This window comes from Aspergillus bombycis (assembly GCF_001792695.1).
Source record: "Aspergillus bombycis strain NRRL26010 chromosome Unknown contig00043, whole genome shotgun sequence".
Lineage (NCBI taxonomy): Eukaryota > Fungi > Ascomycota > Eurotiomycetes > Eurotiales > Aspergillaceae > Aspergillus > Aspergillus bombycis.
Window position 1 is genome coordinate 27,589 of NW_019170045.1, and position 18,643 is coordinate 46,231.

At 47.1% G+C, this 18,643-nt stretch overlaps 5 protein-coding genes across 5 annotated transcripts; 1 reads left to right on the forward strand and 4 right to left on the reverse strand.

Annotated features, from left to right (window-relative positions):
- Positions 1 to 3,006: 3,006 nt before the first annotated feature.
- Positions 3,007 to 3,296, reverse strand: ABOM_005556 (uncharacterized protein; the record flags this gene model as incomplete). The annotated part of the gene is made up of 2 exons (XM_022532685.1): positions 3,007 to 3,115; positions 3,178 to 3,296. 2 exons carry the CDS (start codon positions 3,294 to 3,296, stop codon positions 3,007 to 3,009), a joined length of 228 nt encoding a protein of 75 aa, XP_022389068.1.
- A 2,148-nt stretch (positions 3,297 to 5,444) lies between these two features.
- ABOM_005557 (uncharacterized protein) lies at positions 5,445 to 5,831 on the reverse strand (the record flags this gene model as incomplete). The annotated part of the gene is made up of 1 exon (XM_022532686.1): positions 5,445 to 5,831. The coding sequence occupies one exon, from the start codon at positions 5,829 to 5,831 to the stop codon at positions 5,445 to 5,447; it is 387 nt and encodes a 128-aa protein (XP_022389069.1).
- Positions 5,832 to 7,262: 1,431 nt separating this feature from the next.
- On the reverse strand, positions 7,263 to 7,898 carry aspf34 (cell wall protein PhiA; the record flags this gene model as incomplete). The annotated part of the gene is made up of 2 exons (XM_022532687.1): positions 7,263 to 7,510; positions 7,571 to 7,898. The coding sequence occupies 2 exons, from the start codon at positions 7,896 to 7,898 to the stop codon at positions 7,263 to 7,265; spliced, it is 576 nt and encodes a 191-aa protein (XP_022389119.1).
- Positions 7,899 to 12,611: 4,713 nt separating this feature from the next.
- On the forward strand, positions 12,612 to 14,046 carry ABOM_005559 (F-box protein; the record flags this gene model as incomplete). The annotated part of the gene is made up of 6 exons (XM_022532688.1): positions 12,612 to 12,892; positions 12,947 to 12,983; positions 13,051 to 13,078; positions 13,134 to 13,170; positions 13,243 to 13,474; positions 13,543 to 14,046. 6 exons carry the CDS (start codon positions 12,612 to 12,614, stop codon positions 14,044 to 14,046), a joined length of 1,119 nt encoding a protein of 372 aa, XP_022389076.1.
- A 2,269-nt stretch (positions 14,047 to 16,315) lies between these two features.
- On the reverse strand, positions 16,316 to 18,349 carry ABOM_005560 (MFS multidrug transporter; the record flags this gene model as incomplete). Its single annotated transcript, XM_022532689.1, has 6 exons — positions 16,316 to 16,671; positions 16,729 to 17,096; positions 17,165 to 17,521; positions 17,588 to 17,794; positions 17,852 to 18,160; positions 18,228 to 18,349. The coding sequence occupies 6 exons, from the start codon at positions 18,347 to 18,349 to the stop codon at positions 16,316 to 16,318; spliced, it is 1,719 nt and encodes a 572-aa protein (XP_022389083.1).
- Positions 18,350 to 18,643: the final 294 nt, after the last annotated feature.

An 18,643-nucleotide genomic window follows, 5' to 3' on the forward strand; every position in this document is an offset into this window, starting at 1 on the left:
CGGCTCAAGAATTACATAATGAAGCTCGTCAGGTTGCATTGATTTTCTACGCCAGCTAAGGAGGGAGGGTTATCATGCTGGCATATCCAACTCTGCTCGGGGTTTATCCCAACCACATCTAATATCCATCCATCGACAGGGGTATTTTCATATCCAACTTCGGATGAGCGGAATATTGGCGAAGTCACATAATTCTTACGATAGCACCTCATGTAAGACATCTATCCCGCTAGACTCTGACGCTAACAACCATCTGCATCCAGTTTTCATGTACCGAGTCTGCCGAGTTAAATTCACGTCCAGGTTACATAACTAAAATGATACGTTTTTGTTCATACTAGCCCTACCGGAGTGATTACAATCGACACACAGCAGCATGTACCTCGGAAACACTTAACGTAAGCCAGGCAATCGAGACCAACTATCTAGATGGAAATTTAAAGAGCACGGAGAGTAGCTGGATCCTAAATTAAATAAGACAAGTCAAGAAATATAATCGCACTCTAATTGCGACTATCGGCACCAGATCAAAGAAATGCCCAAGTAACTCCTTAGAAAGCCCGAGGATTAAGCGCGCCGTATTACGGTGGTACATTTCCCATTCTTCGACAAAGACTTTCCGGATGAGGGTGTCGTTTCTCCGCGGATAGAAGACCAATAACTTGGATTTGAAGGATGCCACATTACTGTAAATAAGCCCATGCAATAACAGGTTCCAGGGAAGATATCTCATCCAGCAGGCTTCAACGCTGTCTGCTCTATAAATCAGCTTCCCACAGTATATATACATGATCAGAAGGTGACCTGTATACGATGGGTGTAGTAGATAAACATACAGATCGGGTTGAACCAGTCGCGACGGGCGAACCAGCTGAAAGTTTGAAGTCTTTCTGCAAATGTCGGTAAGCCAGAAAACGGATGTTCACCGGTTAGGCAGCCACATAGGGCTATAGGTGAACCAGGAAACCCGATCTAGATCCTAGGCAGTATTCAGAACGCAAATAGTGTTCCGCGCGTTGGGGGTGAAGGGTGTATATGCCATGAATAACCCCGGTGAAACATACAGAAACGCGGTACTACGACTTAGCCCAGTAGCCAACGATATACAATCAGGTAATTGTTCAAAAATGCGGTTGTGTTCATTAGCGAGGCGATATTATGCTAACCTTGGGCTGTATGAATGTCTCAAGTCCCATTGTATGGATTAGGGGTCAGGTCTATGTTTGGATGTGGATTTGGATTCTTGACTGCGCAACAGACTATTGAAGCCAGGTGGAACACAACACTGGGTTACAATCTAGAGCAGATGTATCTGGGCGATATCACTGTAGGTCAATTCGACGTGTCGATATAGGAATGATAATAATTCTGTTGAAAGCTCTGCTTGCCTTCAACCTGGATATGTAGGAATCGTGGTTAGAATTCCATAAGGGTAGCTATTAGGGAATAGAAGGCCCTTTACCACTGCTATATGTGTCCAAACAAGCCTATTCTCGGATTGAACTTCTGTCTTTGATAGCTAATGGTGCATGTAGTATTTAGTTAATACTGTTTAAAGTCAGGCATCGTCCACATAGTCTGTTAGTCATTCACGAAAGCCCAGAGGCCAGTGATATAGTGGTATATATACCGCTGAAAGCCGATGACTATTATCTGGAGTAACGGCATGCCTTGTATCATCGTGCAAATAGGCAATTGGAGTACTTGTGCCCCTGGCGTCATGAATGGTGAGCCAGCTTTTGACATTGAAAATCTTTTAGGGTTGTCTCCGATTGCCACCATCATTCATGGTTTTCTTTGATCCTGCAGGTGCTTTATCCTGATCTGCCACCGGCAAAGCAGAAACGTGATCGCATATCATCCGTCATCTTTACACTACTTGGAAGTAGCAGCGCGGTGCTCGGGATAGAGGTTGCATTTCCATTCGGAGATTACGGTGCAGAGTCTGTCAATCAATACCAGCTCAAGGAATCTGGTATGTCGGCGATATAACCTCTACTGTGCGATACCAATTGCCCTCGTGAGCAACGTAGTTTTGTCATGGCACGGTTGCCCTTTGACGAGTCCACTGGCTAGCAAAGTTTACCGTTCAGAACTTATGATGGGTCAACTTGGCAATCGATCTGTAGTTCCAAGCCATGCAGCCATGTCATCAGCCAGAAGAGCCAAGCTTTCCTTCTTTTCTGCAGGTTGCGCCTGCCGAGATGGTTTCAAACCTAAAGCGCTCGTTTGCGGCGATACTCTCCAACACGACCGGGTGCGGTATTGATTCTAAGTTTGTGCTTCAACTTGTTTTCTCAATCACCGCAACCATCCTCTTAACCCACTCGGTGGAGATTTTTCAGACGATGCTGAGTAGGTCTACCGTTGTCACAGGTTTCCCATAACCGACAAGTCAAGATTTATGGTCGTTTAGCGACTGCATTGCTTAGTCACTCTCTTTATGCATCAACCATGCAGTTTACATACAACTTCTGAACTCGACAATGGTATATATACACAGACAACTTTAAATTCAAACGCTCAAAAAGGACCCAAAACAAACCGAAAACATATAGTAAAGTACTAGAATTAACAAGGAACCGGAGATGACTGATCACCGTGGATGTCATGCATCCGTCGCAAGGGTTGTAAGATGCTGCACCAGGTACTCATTCCCTCCCAAAAAAACCACCCATGTAGGCACATAGGCCGAGCTCGTGTATATACTCATTAGGACAGCATTGTGTGCCAGTCACAGTAAGACAGTTGGATGACGTGTCAGCCATTTCCCGCGGATGACAGGCGATTATCGGTATCACTCGTAGCAACGCGCTTGCATATTCAATCCGATCTATGAACTCTTCATCACCTCTGCGGTGCTCAGCAACGCTTGGTGGATTCCCTTGACGGAGTAGCTCTCATTTGCCGAACGGAAACGAAGTGTTTTGGTCGAAACAGGGGTATTAGGAAGTAAGGTTGGATTATTCGGAGATTTATCGGGGTAAGCTGGTGGACAACGGCAGTCTACAGGTCGCCATCATTCCACTTTTGAGCTGCTTTTGCTTCTATGGCGTCTCTCTTCTTATTGCGATAAAGGAAATAACAGCAGACTCCGACCGCGATCAGGAATAAACTAGGGGAGCGATTAGTCTCTCCCCCTGGGAGCATAACAATTGGGAATACCACTGCACTTACACCCCAACGATGATGCCAGGGACACCGCTCTTAATGAAGTTACTCACAGGCTTCTCGCAGGCTGCGGAGTCGTCGCCCTCACAGTCGCGAATCCACAGGGATGATGCCATTGGAGGCATCTTGAGGGCGGATGCAGGGTGGATGGGATTGACGATCGGTTCGAGAACATGGGAAGAAGGAAGATTAAAAGGAAAGATCAGGGGCTGATCCGAGAAAGAAAGTAGGCAGGACAATTCGAGAATTAATTAGCGCCAAACACGGTGGGAGTCTAATCTTAGTAGCGTCTGAGCCATGGTCCAATAACTACGGACTGTTTAAGGGGCTCTCCCACACTAGACGGAATGCGGATAAGAAAATGTATCTAAAATTGACATTCTGAAACAAGGGCTGCTCAACTGAAAACGGCTTTCGATCAATCCAATTCCCGAATCAACTGGCGCTGCCACTTGGGCAAGGTCTCTGAGTTTTGTTTCTGGAGGACCCCGTACTGCGTGCGATTCTGTCTTTTTTCTTCCATTATTTTTTTTAGAAGTTCTTATCCATATCATTGCCCCTAATTAGGTATTCAGAAGTACCTAGGTTACAAGGTAGAAAGGTAGAAATCCTTCTGTGCAAGCTCCGAGAATACACACAATTTCCTATAAGCCCCTCGTTTCACATCCCCTTCGTAAGTAAATTCTCCCCGGGCCTTATCGGTTGTCAAAAGCCCAAGGAATTGCTTGTTGGTGAGCAGAATCTGGGGAAATTTTCTGCGACATGCCAAGACCCCTGGAAAAATGCAACATTTTCCGTCTGATGCTTCTCCGATTGTTTAGATAATCAAAGAAAGGGGGTGGGGTGAGAAATAAACATAGCAATACCTCAATGAAACCAAATCAATGGATCTACGCCTCTTCACCATAGCTCATATAAGTGTGGTGGACAGGGTCACTTGTAGATGATGCGATGTGCACAAAGTATGTCCTACAGACATCGGACCAGTTAACCCACCTATTTATGAGCAGAATTACATCCGTCAACACAGAGTTGAACTCACCTGTAACATTTCCTGGCTTCTACCCACACAAGGCTGACTCAGGGCTTCTATCGCACCTGACAGGGTCTGCGAGGATTGATTGGTGGGGACGTAACCGTCCAGTATCGATCTCTTCCATCCCACCAAGCAAGGGCGTTAATTGTAGGATCAAGGGGAGCGATGGCTCGATAGCGTTATTTCATATCGATGAAAAAAATTCTTCGGGCAATAGGCCAGTCAGTGTCTTCCCGTCCTACGCGATCGGCCAACTATACTATGCTCTATCGCAGAGTTCCAGTATACACTCATGCTAGCAGCGAAAGCTACTACCGGAGGGAGGCAGCGCTTGTAATTAATGCTACTCAGACTGGACAAAGGTCCATAAACTCTCGAGTCGGAATGTACAGAGTATGGTCTCCTGGAAGCCCCTTTCATAGCCAGTGCGGGGGGGCAGGATGATCTTGACTTGTTTGGGATCTCCTGAAGATCCCGTTAAGAAAAGAGTAAATAACTGGTCGTGGGGTGGTAGGCATACAGATCGCACCTGATTTGAATGGATCTGCAAATGCCATGGCTGCAATGATTATTGGATACCCAACATTGCTATAATGCATCGAGGAGCTGGAAACTTCCAATTTTCCTCCAGTATGTATAGAAGGGTAGCGATTTTGCACCATCTTTAGCCATGAGCTATTCCGTCAAAATGTTAGTCCACGCATAACTTTGGAGCTGCATACGAGTAATTCCAGGTGAGCCTATGAATAACGATCGCTAGTTGTGCTCTTACTTTCTTGTATAAGATCCCCATGGCATTGTTGCGACTCCTACCTTGCGAGGCATGTTGCATCCTACTTTAATCGCGGCTCATTATGCTTACTTTATGCACCCGAAACCATTGCGATCGCCCTTTTTGATCGGTTGCTCTCATGTGTCGTTAATGACTGCTCGCAAGCCGAATGGGCTAAATACAGTACTTCCATCTTCTTCAGTTGGATCTCTTAGAAGGACCGACCAATAACCACATTACCATTTGATTATATCTTCAAAGATTCCAAGACAAATTTTTCCTAGGCTGTGTTCCTAGCCCTTGGGAGAATACAAACAAAACAATAACCTAACTTCCTGCGCAATCCAAGCAACCGCTTCTGGTAGAAGAATGGCTGTATGATCGGTACCCTCACTTAGATAGAAGAAACATGTACCCTTGGTCATAAATAATCCCTGATGTGCGTTCCAAACAAGAGGGACCTGTCTATTTTTCGATACAGACCACCACACCGCGGTGTACATCCACCCAGGCACCGCGGTCCAGGAACGACCAAGTATTTTTGTCGTCCAATGTGACGTCGACCCGAGGGTCACTCTGAAGTACGCGACAGACGGTATTATGGTGGAACTTGGTGAGCTGGGCGCTTGTTGCAAAGATCTTGCCGTCTTTTTCAATATCTGAGCCGTCAAAGAGCTCTTGGATTGGATGCGGCCTGCCATCGGTTGCAACGTGGGCTTTGGCGTTTGCACCAGACCAGTCGTTGGAAAGTTGGACGGTCACACTTTCCGACCAACCATAATAGAAAGGAGTAGCGGAGGCAGAGGTGGCGAGAACCGTGAAGAGGAGGCAAAGTGTGTTTGTGATCTTCATCTTGAAATATTGTTCGTAACACTGCTTGATTTTGCTGTTTGAACTTGAGAGATAATTGGTTTGATATCTGTACTCAACCCGTCATGTCTTCATGCGAGATGATGAACGTTGCCGTATATATAACTTAGTTGTATCCTAGCCTACATATCAGAGTCATTATATCATAAAGGCGATATTACACTCATAGTTCCATGGATGGAAAAAGGAATAACGTATAGTGGCAGTATATTTGACTGCATGCGGCAGAGCTTCACAAGAAACGTGCTGAACCGTTTGTTGGAATTCAAACCAGAGTGGACTTTAAGTCTGAAGTCCAATCGCCACACGAGTCATTTTTTACTAGCATGCAGTACTATTAGGGTCACGATGTCTACATCTGTATTGTACCCTGTCTTAATTAACAGAAATGCCTCTCCGGCACTTTTCTGGCGCCTGAAATAGAAGAATTCCGTAGGCTGCGTGGCCTGGTGCTCTGGCAACGTAAGAGCATCGCATCTTTGGCAGCGTCACCGAGTGTTATTAACTTTATATTAAGCTTTCGGGGTGTCACAGTCCCAGTAATAGAATTAACACCCTTGACTTTGGATGTTGGAGGTTTTGTAATATAAATGACGTTGCTATCGAATTCCCCTGTAACGTCCCCTGGTATATGGCAGAGAACAGTGGTTTGAAATGAAAGTTATAAACTCTTATTCAGGGAGCAGGGTCACATGAATTTCAACGAGCTCGAGCCCAAGAGGTGTGTTCTTCAGTTGAGATCATCGTGCGGCTACATGAAAGAGATATGTATGCGCATAAGCCTCGTTACGTATCACGTATACATTCTAGATGTCAATTAAAGTTATCTAACGATTTATCCGCCCGGTCCCGCGACCGCAACCGTCAACGACTGAACCCTAAATCCACCCACGCGGAAGCTAGAATTGGTCTTGACTCTTGACGTAATGATAACGGAGTTGGTCCACTTATTTGTGTTAGAAGACAGTTGTGTTCTAGGTCTCAATTATACAATCTGGTGCAGATCTGCGGATGCAACATCAAGTGTGGCAGATCCACAAACCCGCTACCAGGGAAAACTAAAGAACCATCATCTGCTTGTATATGTAATAAATACCAAGCTCTGGCTCTGAGTCCATCTAGCATCAGCTCATCTAGGTCATCATTTGAGGAGACTATAAGCGTTCAGCCATGAACCCCTTCGAGCCGAAAACCGTGACCTATCACGTAGTGGTCGTCTACAAGAAATGAGACCATAAAGAAACTAGTTACGCTTGATAGACCGGAATCATTTTTCCGTGTAAGGAAGGTTTATAGATTAAATAAGTGTTTTCACAGAAGTATCCACAATCCGCTCAAGAAAAAGATGCGCAAGGAGAAATCAATCCTTTATACAAGTCCTCGCGCCAAAGAACGAAACGCTAAAGCACAAATTTAGTTGGCCCAGCAGGGCTTGGGGGTCTTAGTCTCCATAATGCGAGCAGCAATGCCAACGCAATCCTTGTTGCCAGCGGGGTTGGCGACACCAGCGTTGGCCCAGATGCTGTAGCCGTCGGTAGCGGGGCAGGCAATGAGGCTGGATCCACCGAACTGGAGGTGGCCATCCTTGACGGCCCAGCCCTTGCGCTCGGCGTTCCTGGGAGCAGGCTCGACACCAACGGTGTAGCCAATCTTGCCCTGGCCTATGGTATGGTTAGATTCTAGTGTACATCGTTGGGGGACGGGTAGAAGGCATCACGTACCCATGCCGGAGCGGTCAACGTAGACCTCCTGGGGACGAGCGGTGTCGTCGTAGATGTTGAGAACACCGTCGTTGATGTAGAAGCTGGTCTCCTGGCAGCTGGATCCCTTGTTCTGGAGGCCAGCGATGAGGCTACCCTGGGCGGCGCTGAAGCCAGCGTTCTGGACACCGCTGCCGGAATGAATGGCGATGACGCCGAAGTATTGAGGGGCACCAGCGGCAGGGGTAGAAGACGGGGTCGAAGCCGGGGCAGAGCAGCTGTCAGCAGCCGGGGCAGCGGCGGCGGTAGCAACGACGGAGGCGGCGAGAGCAAGGTTCTTGAACTGCATTTTGAAAGGTTGGTAGTAAACGAATGGTTTTGTAGAAAACGAAAGTGTTTTGAACGACTGGATAGATTGATTGATTAACTTATTGCTTGACTGATGAGTGGAATGGTAGCAGGGAGAAGGGGAATGAGAAAGGCTTTTATATGTTGAGACTGATAACCTGATCGAGGCGATGAAGTCTCTTCCAAGACATTGATGTCAACTATTACCCGCTAACTGTCCGCTCTGGAGATTGAAATCTTAGGAACAACGGGAGAATGCCGCGGTTCGACTGGTGCCATGTTGTCATCCTGCAGAATAGTTGACCCTAGAGCTATAATTAGCCGGTCCACTCCGCAGTCCCTTGGATTTAGTTTCATTTCGGCCCAAAGGTCAGCGATGCAATTGGGGTCTTGTCCATCACGTGGGGCGCTGTGCCCTCAGTTGCCACGCTCAGAAGCCTCGGAGTCGAGGGAACAGCCAATCGGGGAATAGGAATCATTAATTTTAGGAGAGACAATTGTTTCGCAGAAATGGGATTCCGAACGGGTACAATAACAGCCGCTGCTCCACATTACAGACATTGTCTCATTCTAGTGTCCGTTATTGGCTCCATATATTGAACTTGATCCGGAGCAATGCCCTAAACATAGTAGATGGGGCGGCAATCTTCGATCAATATCCTTGTTGTCTCCTCACGCCACTGAAAATCCCCCGCCAGCGAGATGTAAGGACGGGACACCGCACCTGTTGTCATGATGATGAGGTGTTCTCCACTACATCTTCTTGAACAGCGAAAAGGCTATGGAGCTCTGGTCATAACAACGACACAGAGCGGGCTTTCTACAGCCTAAGACAGGGGGGCAATGATTCGGAACCAAAATCATTAGCGGGTGCAGATCCAACCCCATTTTCAGAAACCGTTAATTTGGATACGGAGCAAGACCCGGTAGTGGCGATGCAGCAATAACCACATTTTCCAGAAGAATTGAACCCTCGACATCTCAACCGACTATACATGATAGTAGGATCAATAGACTGCAGAGCTATTGCCCAGAACTGCATGTCTCAAAATTTGCGAGGCACTGGAAAATGTCTCGATGCACGTCGGTTAACTCCGGTCCACACTGCGTGGCATTCTTCTGCACATCGCCAGCCTGTTCGGGCGTACTCCGTAGATTATCCGGGAATCGGTCACACCAGCTCATTAGCTTTGCTACGCAGTATTCAAGCACCAGGTCCAGCGATCGAGTTGAGATGGATGCAGCAACCATTTGCTCTATGATTTGTATATACCTTACCAAAACGGGAGCAACTGGCCGGCATATCTGAGGATATTCTCCTAAGGGTTGGACATCGGGGCCTGCTAGGTGAATCGAATTTTGCACAAGGTCTAGCCATGAGAACGCTATTCAATGGACATCTCCTATCAAATACTACATTTAGAAATATAAGACATCAACCAAGTTTAGCTAAACCATTCCCTCGCCAGATCCGGGACGAGGTTGCGAAGGGATTATGAGAAACCTGAAATATTTCTCTCTCCTAGATCAAGTTTATTCTTGGGCTACTAGGTAGCTGCACACGCGACGTGGGTAAGATATGCCTCTTGGCTGAGACTTAGATAGGGTGGTCGGTTTCTGCCTAATTACATATTATTTGTCTTAAGCCACTCTCCTTTATGTAGGAGGAAAGGCACGATTCTTGGAGTCGAGAGACTGTCTAGAGTCTATTATGACTTGTATAAACTATGGCAAGGATGATACGTCCACCCCCGTGTTCTACGTAGGACATAGACCGTAGATTCAGTTGCAAACCTATGTAATATGTGGAGCTCAAGAGTAAACCAAAGATATCATAGGATTCCTTTTGAATAACTGTTAGGCTGGCCAGGCTCGGCGAGCATCTCTGATATATGCGAATAGGCGGGCATCCCTTGTGCAGTAGATAGACACCGATCTATACTTCTGAACCCCTTATCGTAGCACAAATATTAAGACAGAGCTGACTCTCATGTTTTTGCCTAGTTCAACCTCCTGGTGACTCTTCTTTCCATCTTGCTGCTTTTTGGAGGGGTGGGGGGTTACATTGCGTAGTGGAATGACTGGTTCAACTCGGATCATGTACATGAGCTTCATGAACTGAAGCATAGTCTCCCATAGCTATATATAGACTATCTCTCATGCAGTGACTACTGTTTGAGTTTGCTCTGGTAAATGTGAGCTATCCTCATGCACATTCTCGAAATATATCTCAACACCAAGATAAGTAGTAAAATATTCGGAGAATTTCGAAGTATACTTAAGCATTGAGTTTACGATGGGTAGGTACAACTCTAACGTCGCGATAACTTCCAAAGCAGGATTCCGAACGAGGAACAATATCAAATTGCTACCATTCGAGGATCAGTTTCTAGAAAGAAAATATTTTTGTATGTTTATTGTAAAATTGATGAGGTTGTTTCTCTAAGTCGAGGCAAACTTCACCTGTTTGGGGTTCTTGTTCTGTCATTATATATATCCGCTCCCATAGTATTGTAGCCACAGATTGGCGTATTTCAGTTCACCTCAGAAGTTCAATATAAAACCTTGGATCGCGGTTTATTGATTACTATTTTCTACAAGTATTACTCCCCTTTTCCATATATGAAGGTTTAGTATCGCTGATATAGTGAAACCACGGAACTATGAGGCACTCTTCATGGGGCAACTGCGATTGTCACGACCCGGAAGAGTGAATAATCAGAGATGAGAGGAAATATGATAAGCTAATATGGAAAAACAATATAAAAGTAGAATAGAAGGAACTCTGGAGGTCTTGTCATAGAAAAAAGGAACCAATAGATAGTCGAAAGTAAAGCCAAGAAAAAAGGGGAAAAAAGAAATGGACTTGAGGGGAATTGAACCCCTGACTTCTCGCATGCGAAGCGAGCACTCTACCCCTGAGTTACAAGCCCGAGCAACCGCAAATTTAGTATGGTTTACATTATGAGTATAAAGAATGCTGAGTATGTCTTCAAAAGATAAACCTGCATGCGGCCTCGACTTTCCATATGTAACCTCAGACCCTAAGACCTGTTCGCGGGCATACATATGCCCTTGTGGACGACCCAACGCGTCAGTATCGATTACATATCCCTTGCATCTTGTAGGACAACGCTCCTCGCCAACCCATACGTCACAATTCATGACGGCGCTGGACCGAAGAGAAAAGCTTGATTGGCTATTTGGTGTGAAGATAACGTTGGAACTACACGCGCCAAATCGTCCCTCAGGACTGGCCAGTAATTAGCTTTCTATGTGATTGCGATTGATTCCTATTTCAGCAACTTGCAGACACTATACGCGTCGTACCTGGGCTCCCTCGACGTGTATGTTTACACTGGGTAAGGGCGCCACAAGGCAAATAAATTATCATCAACAGGTCGCAAACTCTGTCGACGATCGTGCCGGACTTCCGGGTGGCGTTGATAAGCAACTTTTACCAGGAACCAGAATTGTGTACAAAAGTACCGGCGCCATATCCGGGGAGTCAATGCTAAATGGAGGTGGTGAAAAAGTTTCCGCTCCGCTAGACGGAGGAAGGACGCATTCGTTGCCGCGGCACAACTCCGCCCAGCCCCGACCGTGGGACAGATGCATACGGTCAGAGTGGCTGTTGGTCGATTTCGAGTTTTTAACTGGATTATCTGGGTTTGGCCGATCAATGCTGCCACGTTAGGCCGGCACCCAGCTACACAGTATAATTTGCTTCGCAGCCGCGATTTGCCACCTAAAAACTAAAAAAAATTAACAGAAATCGACCGGCGCAGTATCAGCTCAGCTCATCCTTCGAGGTCATGAGTGTCTTCCAGAAGCTGCAACCAACAACTAGTGGCGCATCGCCGTCGCGCTAAGATTGTTAGTGGGATGTATGGCGTGCGCCCCCCAAGGATATGGATTTCTCAACACGGGAGGTCTGGAACCCGCATTGGGTCAGATGACCCTCGAAGGTTGTTGGCAACAAAGGAATTGCTGACACTTGTTCCACCCTGGGCCGCGACGCAGTGAGAGAGATGGTCGGTAGCTCTCGAGTGGTGTGGTTTGGAGGACATCACCCAATCTTTTGCTTGGAAGTGTAGACGTGTCAATTGTCCGAGGCGGTCACGGTACTGGTAACCCTATACTGGAGAACCCCGGATTTTAGTTATGTTGCATTGAACTGGAGATCCCGAGTCATTGACTGGGAAAACCTTAATAATGGATCTAAAGATTTGGTAGAAAAGATCTCAGAAAGGAAAAGAAAGCTACCCCTGGAGCATTAAATTATTAATAAGCCCCCTTATGAGCATCGTGGGTTGGGTGAGTCGGGGAGCCATGGGACGCGATCTCCGGGCGGTGAGGGAGGGTTTTTAGAGCTGCAGTACAAATCAGGATTGTGAAATGTAAAAGAATTAGCTACATTCAACCAGGACAATCGCCCAGACCCGCTTGCAACGCTATTTTGCATTGAAGAGGGGGATGACCTGGCAACTTTCGAGGACATGGCGGTCAGGATGATCATCGCTAAGAGTTTTCTGGCATTCTCCTATCATGGTTGTCTATTTATTGCCCCATCCTCTTCTCCACTGTGGACCCCCTGAACCATTTATTCTGGAATCCAGGCACAGAATCTTTCCCTTCTTTCTCTTTTATCTATTCAAACGCCCCTCCGTGTAACGGCCAATTCCCCGAAGCCAGATTCAACCCTCCCTTCACCATGGCGTACGATTGTTACTGCGCGATCTGCGGTGTCAGCTTCACCGGCATGCACATTGAGTCCCCGTCGGAGACCGCGATCGAACGACGAAGACGGTGGATTGAAAAGAGATGCCGGGCGCTCGAGGCAGGCCAGGACATCAGCCAGATTCCCACCGAAGAAAACGATGCCCCCGTGCGCAGTTACGATCCTCGTTTAGTCGACACCGGTAACGTCTCCTGGCTCTACAAGGCATACTGTCTGGGATCGAATCCTGCTTCCGGTACTTCAAAGACGAACAAGTACGTGCTTATAGATGCTACCGGCGAGTCAACTTGCGTCTAACACGGTTGCAGAGCGTTTATTTCTGGACCGGGATATTATGCGGATGTTGTATGTGATACCTGAATATACTTTGAGGCAAGCCACCGTTCGAGAAGCTTACACGCCACGGTTACAGGGAGAGCTAGTGGTGAAACCCGGCAATGGTATGTGTTACACGAGGCTGACGAACTGCATGAGCGTGGCTAACCCTAACCCAAGATCAATATCAGCCCTCGGCCCGGAAAACCTTCATGTGGTCGGTTTTGACCTCTCCATCCGATCCCTCGAAGGGAGAAAAATAAACACCCCATCGCTAACGTTCTTACAGTTACGACGAGGGAACCGAAGACGCGGCCGGCCCAGTCCTACCATTCCATTGGAGCTGTTTCGAAATTTTGACCCGAGTACTCACGGGTTCCACCGAGATCAATAATGTCAACCTCAACGCTCTTTACAGTGTCATGTCTGCTTTAACCAACCATTCCTCCTTGCATTTGAGCTATGGAGACGACATTTTACGGTCGCAGGGCCGTTACTGGGAATGCATTCCTGGTGCAGAGGTAAGCGTGGCCACCACAGAGGTTAGACTGCCGTGTCCCTAACGTATTGCTATTTCTGCCCTCAACAGTACTGTGCCAAGAACCCAACAGATGCTCCCATGGTTGATGAGCTTTTCCAAAACCTGAGCACGGATAGTAAATTCAAGCGCCCTTCGCTGGAGATTGAGCTTCAGGAACGACGCCCCACCGATCCATTCGGCCAACTACCCCTGGAGATCGCACAGCAGATTTGCATGTTTTTGCCCGGGGATTCGCTGAAAGCTCTTGCTCAAGCTTCTCTCAGTGTCCAAATTATCACTCACGATAACTCGTTCTGGAAACGTTTTATGCAGTGGGACATGCCGTGGCTCTGGGAATTCCAGACGCTCCAGAACCAGAAGGACGTGAACTATAAATCGCTTTACTTGTGGCTGAACAAAATGACTACTCCGCGGTACGGCATGGACAATTTGAACCTGATGGGCGTTGCCAACCGCAGACGCGTCTGGGGCGTTTGCGAACAGCTCGCAAGCCGCTACAACAAGAGCACTGGCCAAATGCCAGTCGAGGCGATAAAATGGGGTCGTGATTAAGCATCTGCGGAGATCTACAGGGATGTTATTTCTATGTTTTGACTGCCGAGGTGAGTGTGGACCCCCAGAGTATCTTGAGTCGCCGTATATTGAAGAGTGTGCTAATGTGGTAAATATCCAGGAATTTTTGCGGGAAATGAATTCAACCATATGATACCACCACATCTTCACTACCTGGTTTCGACTTTGCATTGCTTCTTTGTCCAGTATTTGGAGTTTATCCGGCGTTAGGACTGGGTCCATTGCTGATTCTCAACTTCGTGCCTTTATTAGCGTCAAGCACTATAGATATATAGACCATCTTCCTTTTTATTGTGACGAATCTATGAAACCTAGCGACTGTTCTGATACTACACCATTGCATTGCACTTTGATCTAGACGGATCTATGCCTTTTTCTGCTTTTGGAGAGGACCAGTCCAGTATTGGTCGAACGCCTGGTGGTGAGACTTCGTACCTAATTTCAGAATGATGCAACAATTTGGTCAAGAGCTTTACTTGCGATATCGCTGCGTTTATTCTTTCAAACCAATCGATCGGTGGCGAATGTGGCAATGTTTGGTGAGTCGGAGAACGTTCGGAGCATTGTCGGGGCTACTGTCTATAATCGTATCCCATTCCAGCGCTATCATCGTCGCGAGCGCCCGTTAAATTCAAGGTCATATTTGGTAAAATCACTGTTTTCGTTAAGCTTCAAGTCGCGCTGCCTTATCTCTCAGTAGAAGCCCTAGTTGTCTTCCTGTGGCTGGGGACTGAGCTTGGTGTTCTTCGCAGTCGCAACCATCAAGCTAAAGATTTTGACGGAAAGATCATTTAGAACCTGAAGGTTGGACTGTGCTTACAAACGGGTGATAACCCACTAACTAACTATATATCTGCTTCTAGAGTGTGGTTTACTCTAAAGCCTGTAGGGGCCAAGGGCGATTTTGTTAGCATTGAGGCCCGTGTTAAAGCCAACCCTAACTGTGCTCAACGCCCTACACCATCAGCGTAGAGTTTTTAGTTTAACAGATGTCTCTTTGTTTAAGCCGCCTATCCCTTTGTGAGACGAAATTATACTTCCAGGTTGACTCTAGGACGAAAGCCATTTTTTAGTTTGGCCGAGTTCGTGGAATATCCCTCAGCACCCCCGAAAGCTTGAGGCTGCTCTGGAACAAGATATGACCACAACTCATGGCACGACGTAAACCTATCGTTTAGTTTTAGCCGCTGGAAATTATAGTATTTGGGATCTTTACACGATGGCCCTTAGATCAGTAATGTCGAAGTGTGTGCCAACTTGTTTCGTGTGCAATCCCTGATTGCCCACTAGACCGTTACGCCTGGAAGTCTTCCTGCTCAATAGCCCTGGGAAATGGTGCTGCTTTCATGGTCTCCACACAAGGCAGGATGGTGCCATTACGCTCTACTTCTGTGAAAGGTCCATCTCTGTCGGCCGTGATGCCCTTGAATTCGAATCTTTTAAAGTAATCCATGGTCGCATCCTTCGTGGCGGCGGGGCTCAATGCGTAGCCATCCATGGCAGACGTGCCGAGCCTTGGTGTCGAGATTAGACTGTAAAGCGTGTGTCGGATGATGCGATCTCTTGAAGCAAATGTCGAGCAGGTTTCTGATATTCATAAGCATGCATATGAAGCAGTGGCAAAAATGGTATCAAACATGGCCCAAGCATGAACTTTGAACCACAGTAACGACCGAGGAAGAAATAAAGACAAACTTGTCCTTCCTGTACCTCGTTTTGAAACACCGACCATCTCATCATGGGTAATTAGCCAAGTGGTGGACTCCAATCCAGACGTTGACTCAGATGATATATCATTTTATACTCCTGTTGAAGACGGCCCTTCTAAATTTTATTCTGTCGGAAGCGCGTGAGGTCACGCGCCAGACCTAACCATGCAAGCGAGCTCTTAGGCGGCGTGCAGTATCAAGATTGGATCCCTCAGATGTGCAGGGATGTTTTATATGTGTTTGAGTGGGAACTAGTCATATTACTAGCATACCGGGGAGCTCATTAGTGTTGCATATGATACGTTCCTGCGCGTGATATGCAGCCATAAAATACGTATCTCAACACCCGACGTATCAGAAAAGGGGAATAAGAAAGAAGAAAACAACATGAATGAGAAGAGAAAAGTAAATGCAAGTAATATCGAGTCAGAAGATTATATAGAGACAAGCCATGGATCATAATGCAAGGGTATCCGTGACTGAAAATCGCAAATTCCTCAGTATCATGTTGCAGCGCCCACATAGTTTTAGTGCAATGATTAAACAGTCGTCCCTGATCCGCTATCTGAATCAGTTGTTTCATCCTCCTTTACCACGTACTGTCCACCTCGTCGGAGCATTAGTAGGGATAATGGAATTTGCACAGCTGCAAAGGCAATCATCGCCTGATATTGATGAGTATAGCTCTTCGCAAATACAGTCCCAATTGCAGTCTGGAGCTGCGCAGGCAAGGTCTCTACCATACCGCTGTTCTCCAACAGTTGCTGCAATTGCTCAGATGACAATGTATCTGCTAGTTCGCTCTTCAAGTTTCCATACTGGATGTTAGCCGCGATGGCGAGGCCGATTGCGCCTCCGAGAAAACGACACTGGTTAATTGCCCCCGTTGCTGTTGCTGTTTGACTGTAAGTATGTTGTAAAACGAGTGAAACCAGTAGATTCGGTGCCATACCTAGGTCCTGCGTCTCGACAATGTAAGGTACTGCTAGAACACACACCCCGATAGTGATTCCAATGCCGATACCTGCGATAACTTCATAGCCATACCCAGCAGCAGGAAATAGGTCTGACTGAGGCAGAATGGAGAAGAGAGCCATCCCCACAGTCTGTAGCACGGAGCCCAAGAGCATGAGATATACAAAGGGGATACGGCCTCGAAGACATGCAAGATTAGCGGCGGCGGCGCTCACAGTTGCAAGAGCCGCGTACGGGATTAGCCGGATCCCAGCATCTACAGGCGACAACCTTTCTAAGGCTTGAAAGCGCTGTGCCAGGTAGACAATTACCACGTTCCAAGGACAGCCACTGGCGAAAGTAATTCTGTGGTGGCAAAATAAGCACGGTTAGCTTCGACATCAAAGGGAGGCCTCACAGTCTCAGCGACTCACATAAGGATCGCCATCCAAGCTCGATTAAATAGCAATCTTTTTGGGAGTATCGGATGATAGCCAGGACGTCCATCGATCACCCATTCCCAACCAAAGAAGGCCATCCATGATACACCCCCCGCAACGAGTAGCCCAATTGCGGTCCCGGAAGCCCACTCAAAGGACACATTGGTTTCATTCAACACAGTGATGGGCAGTAAAGAGGCACTGAGCAGTAGAACAACACCCACGAGATCCAGATCTCGGAAGAGTGTGATGCTCGGTTTCAAATGGGCGATAGATTTCGATGAGACCGAGCCAAAGTTCGCGGGCATGGCGATAAGTAGCATCACTATGGCTACTGCTCCCGGTGGGAGGCTATTGCTCGATGCATTTATTAGTCACAATACCCTAAAGCCTGAGGAAAATATAGAACGAACGCACTTCACGTAAAAAGCCCATCTCCACTCCGAATTCTGCGCCAGTACGCCGCCAATGAGAGGCCCTGTTACAGCTGCGCATGCAATGGCTATTGCCAATATGCCGCCTAAAAGGGGCACCTTCGACTTAGGAACAATCTCATAGGCGCACAAGATGGTGAGCGGGTAAACCCCAGCACCGCCAATGCCTTGAAAGGATCGACATATAATGCTGATATGTGTTTAGCATAGGGCGGTCCAGTATTGACATAAATTCAGATACACCTACAGCGTGTTGACCGACGGGGATAGCCCGCATCCAAGTGAAAATGCCAAGAAGGTCACGTCGGCCGCAAGCAAGGTTTTCTTTCTACCAATGATGTCGCTGACCCTGGTCCAGATGGACATGAAACCTGCGCCAAGGTTAGCAGAACCGGACAGAGACAGTAGCATGGACTTCCGACCAGTGAATGTAATAAGAAACCCGGTAACGATCCAGCTTGTTTTGTTAAAACCATTCAGGTCACTCGTGATAGCGAGGAGGGAAGTGCTGACGACAGTCACTTCCAGGTTGACCAAATAAAGGCTGACCACGAGCCTAGGACCAATATTTATGTTTAGTCAAACACGTGTTAGATGGTCCGGGAATCGCGAGTATGGCATACCCGAGTATAATCAAGCACAGTCTCCATCCGTGTGGAAACACAATCTGATACCCGGTAGGCTTGTCAGCCACCACGGTGATCTCGTCTTGGCTCTCCAACTCTGCAAGCTCTTGTTTAGACATTGTGGGGATTCTACTTGACCTGTCTCACGAAGATAATCTCTAATACTCAGCTTTTATATGTGAGCTGGGGAGATTGTAATACTATCTAAACCCTACTGTCGTCCTAAAGAGGAAATAGCCCTAGCTAGTATCGTACCCACAAGAACCCTTCTAGAAGTAGGATGACTATATGGTCAATGACGTATCTTGGCTACTGTGCAAGGAGCAACGTGCCGGCAGCGTGGCACGCTCTTATTATCAAGTCTTGCCTTGTATTGTTCTTGCTCGGTGGGTCTTTTCCCCATATTCCGGGCT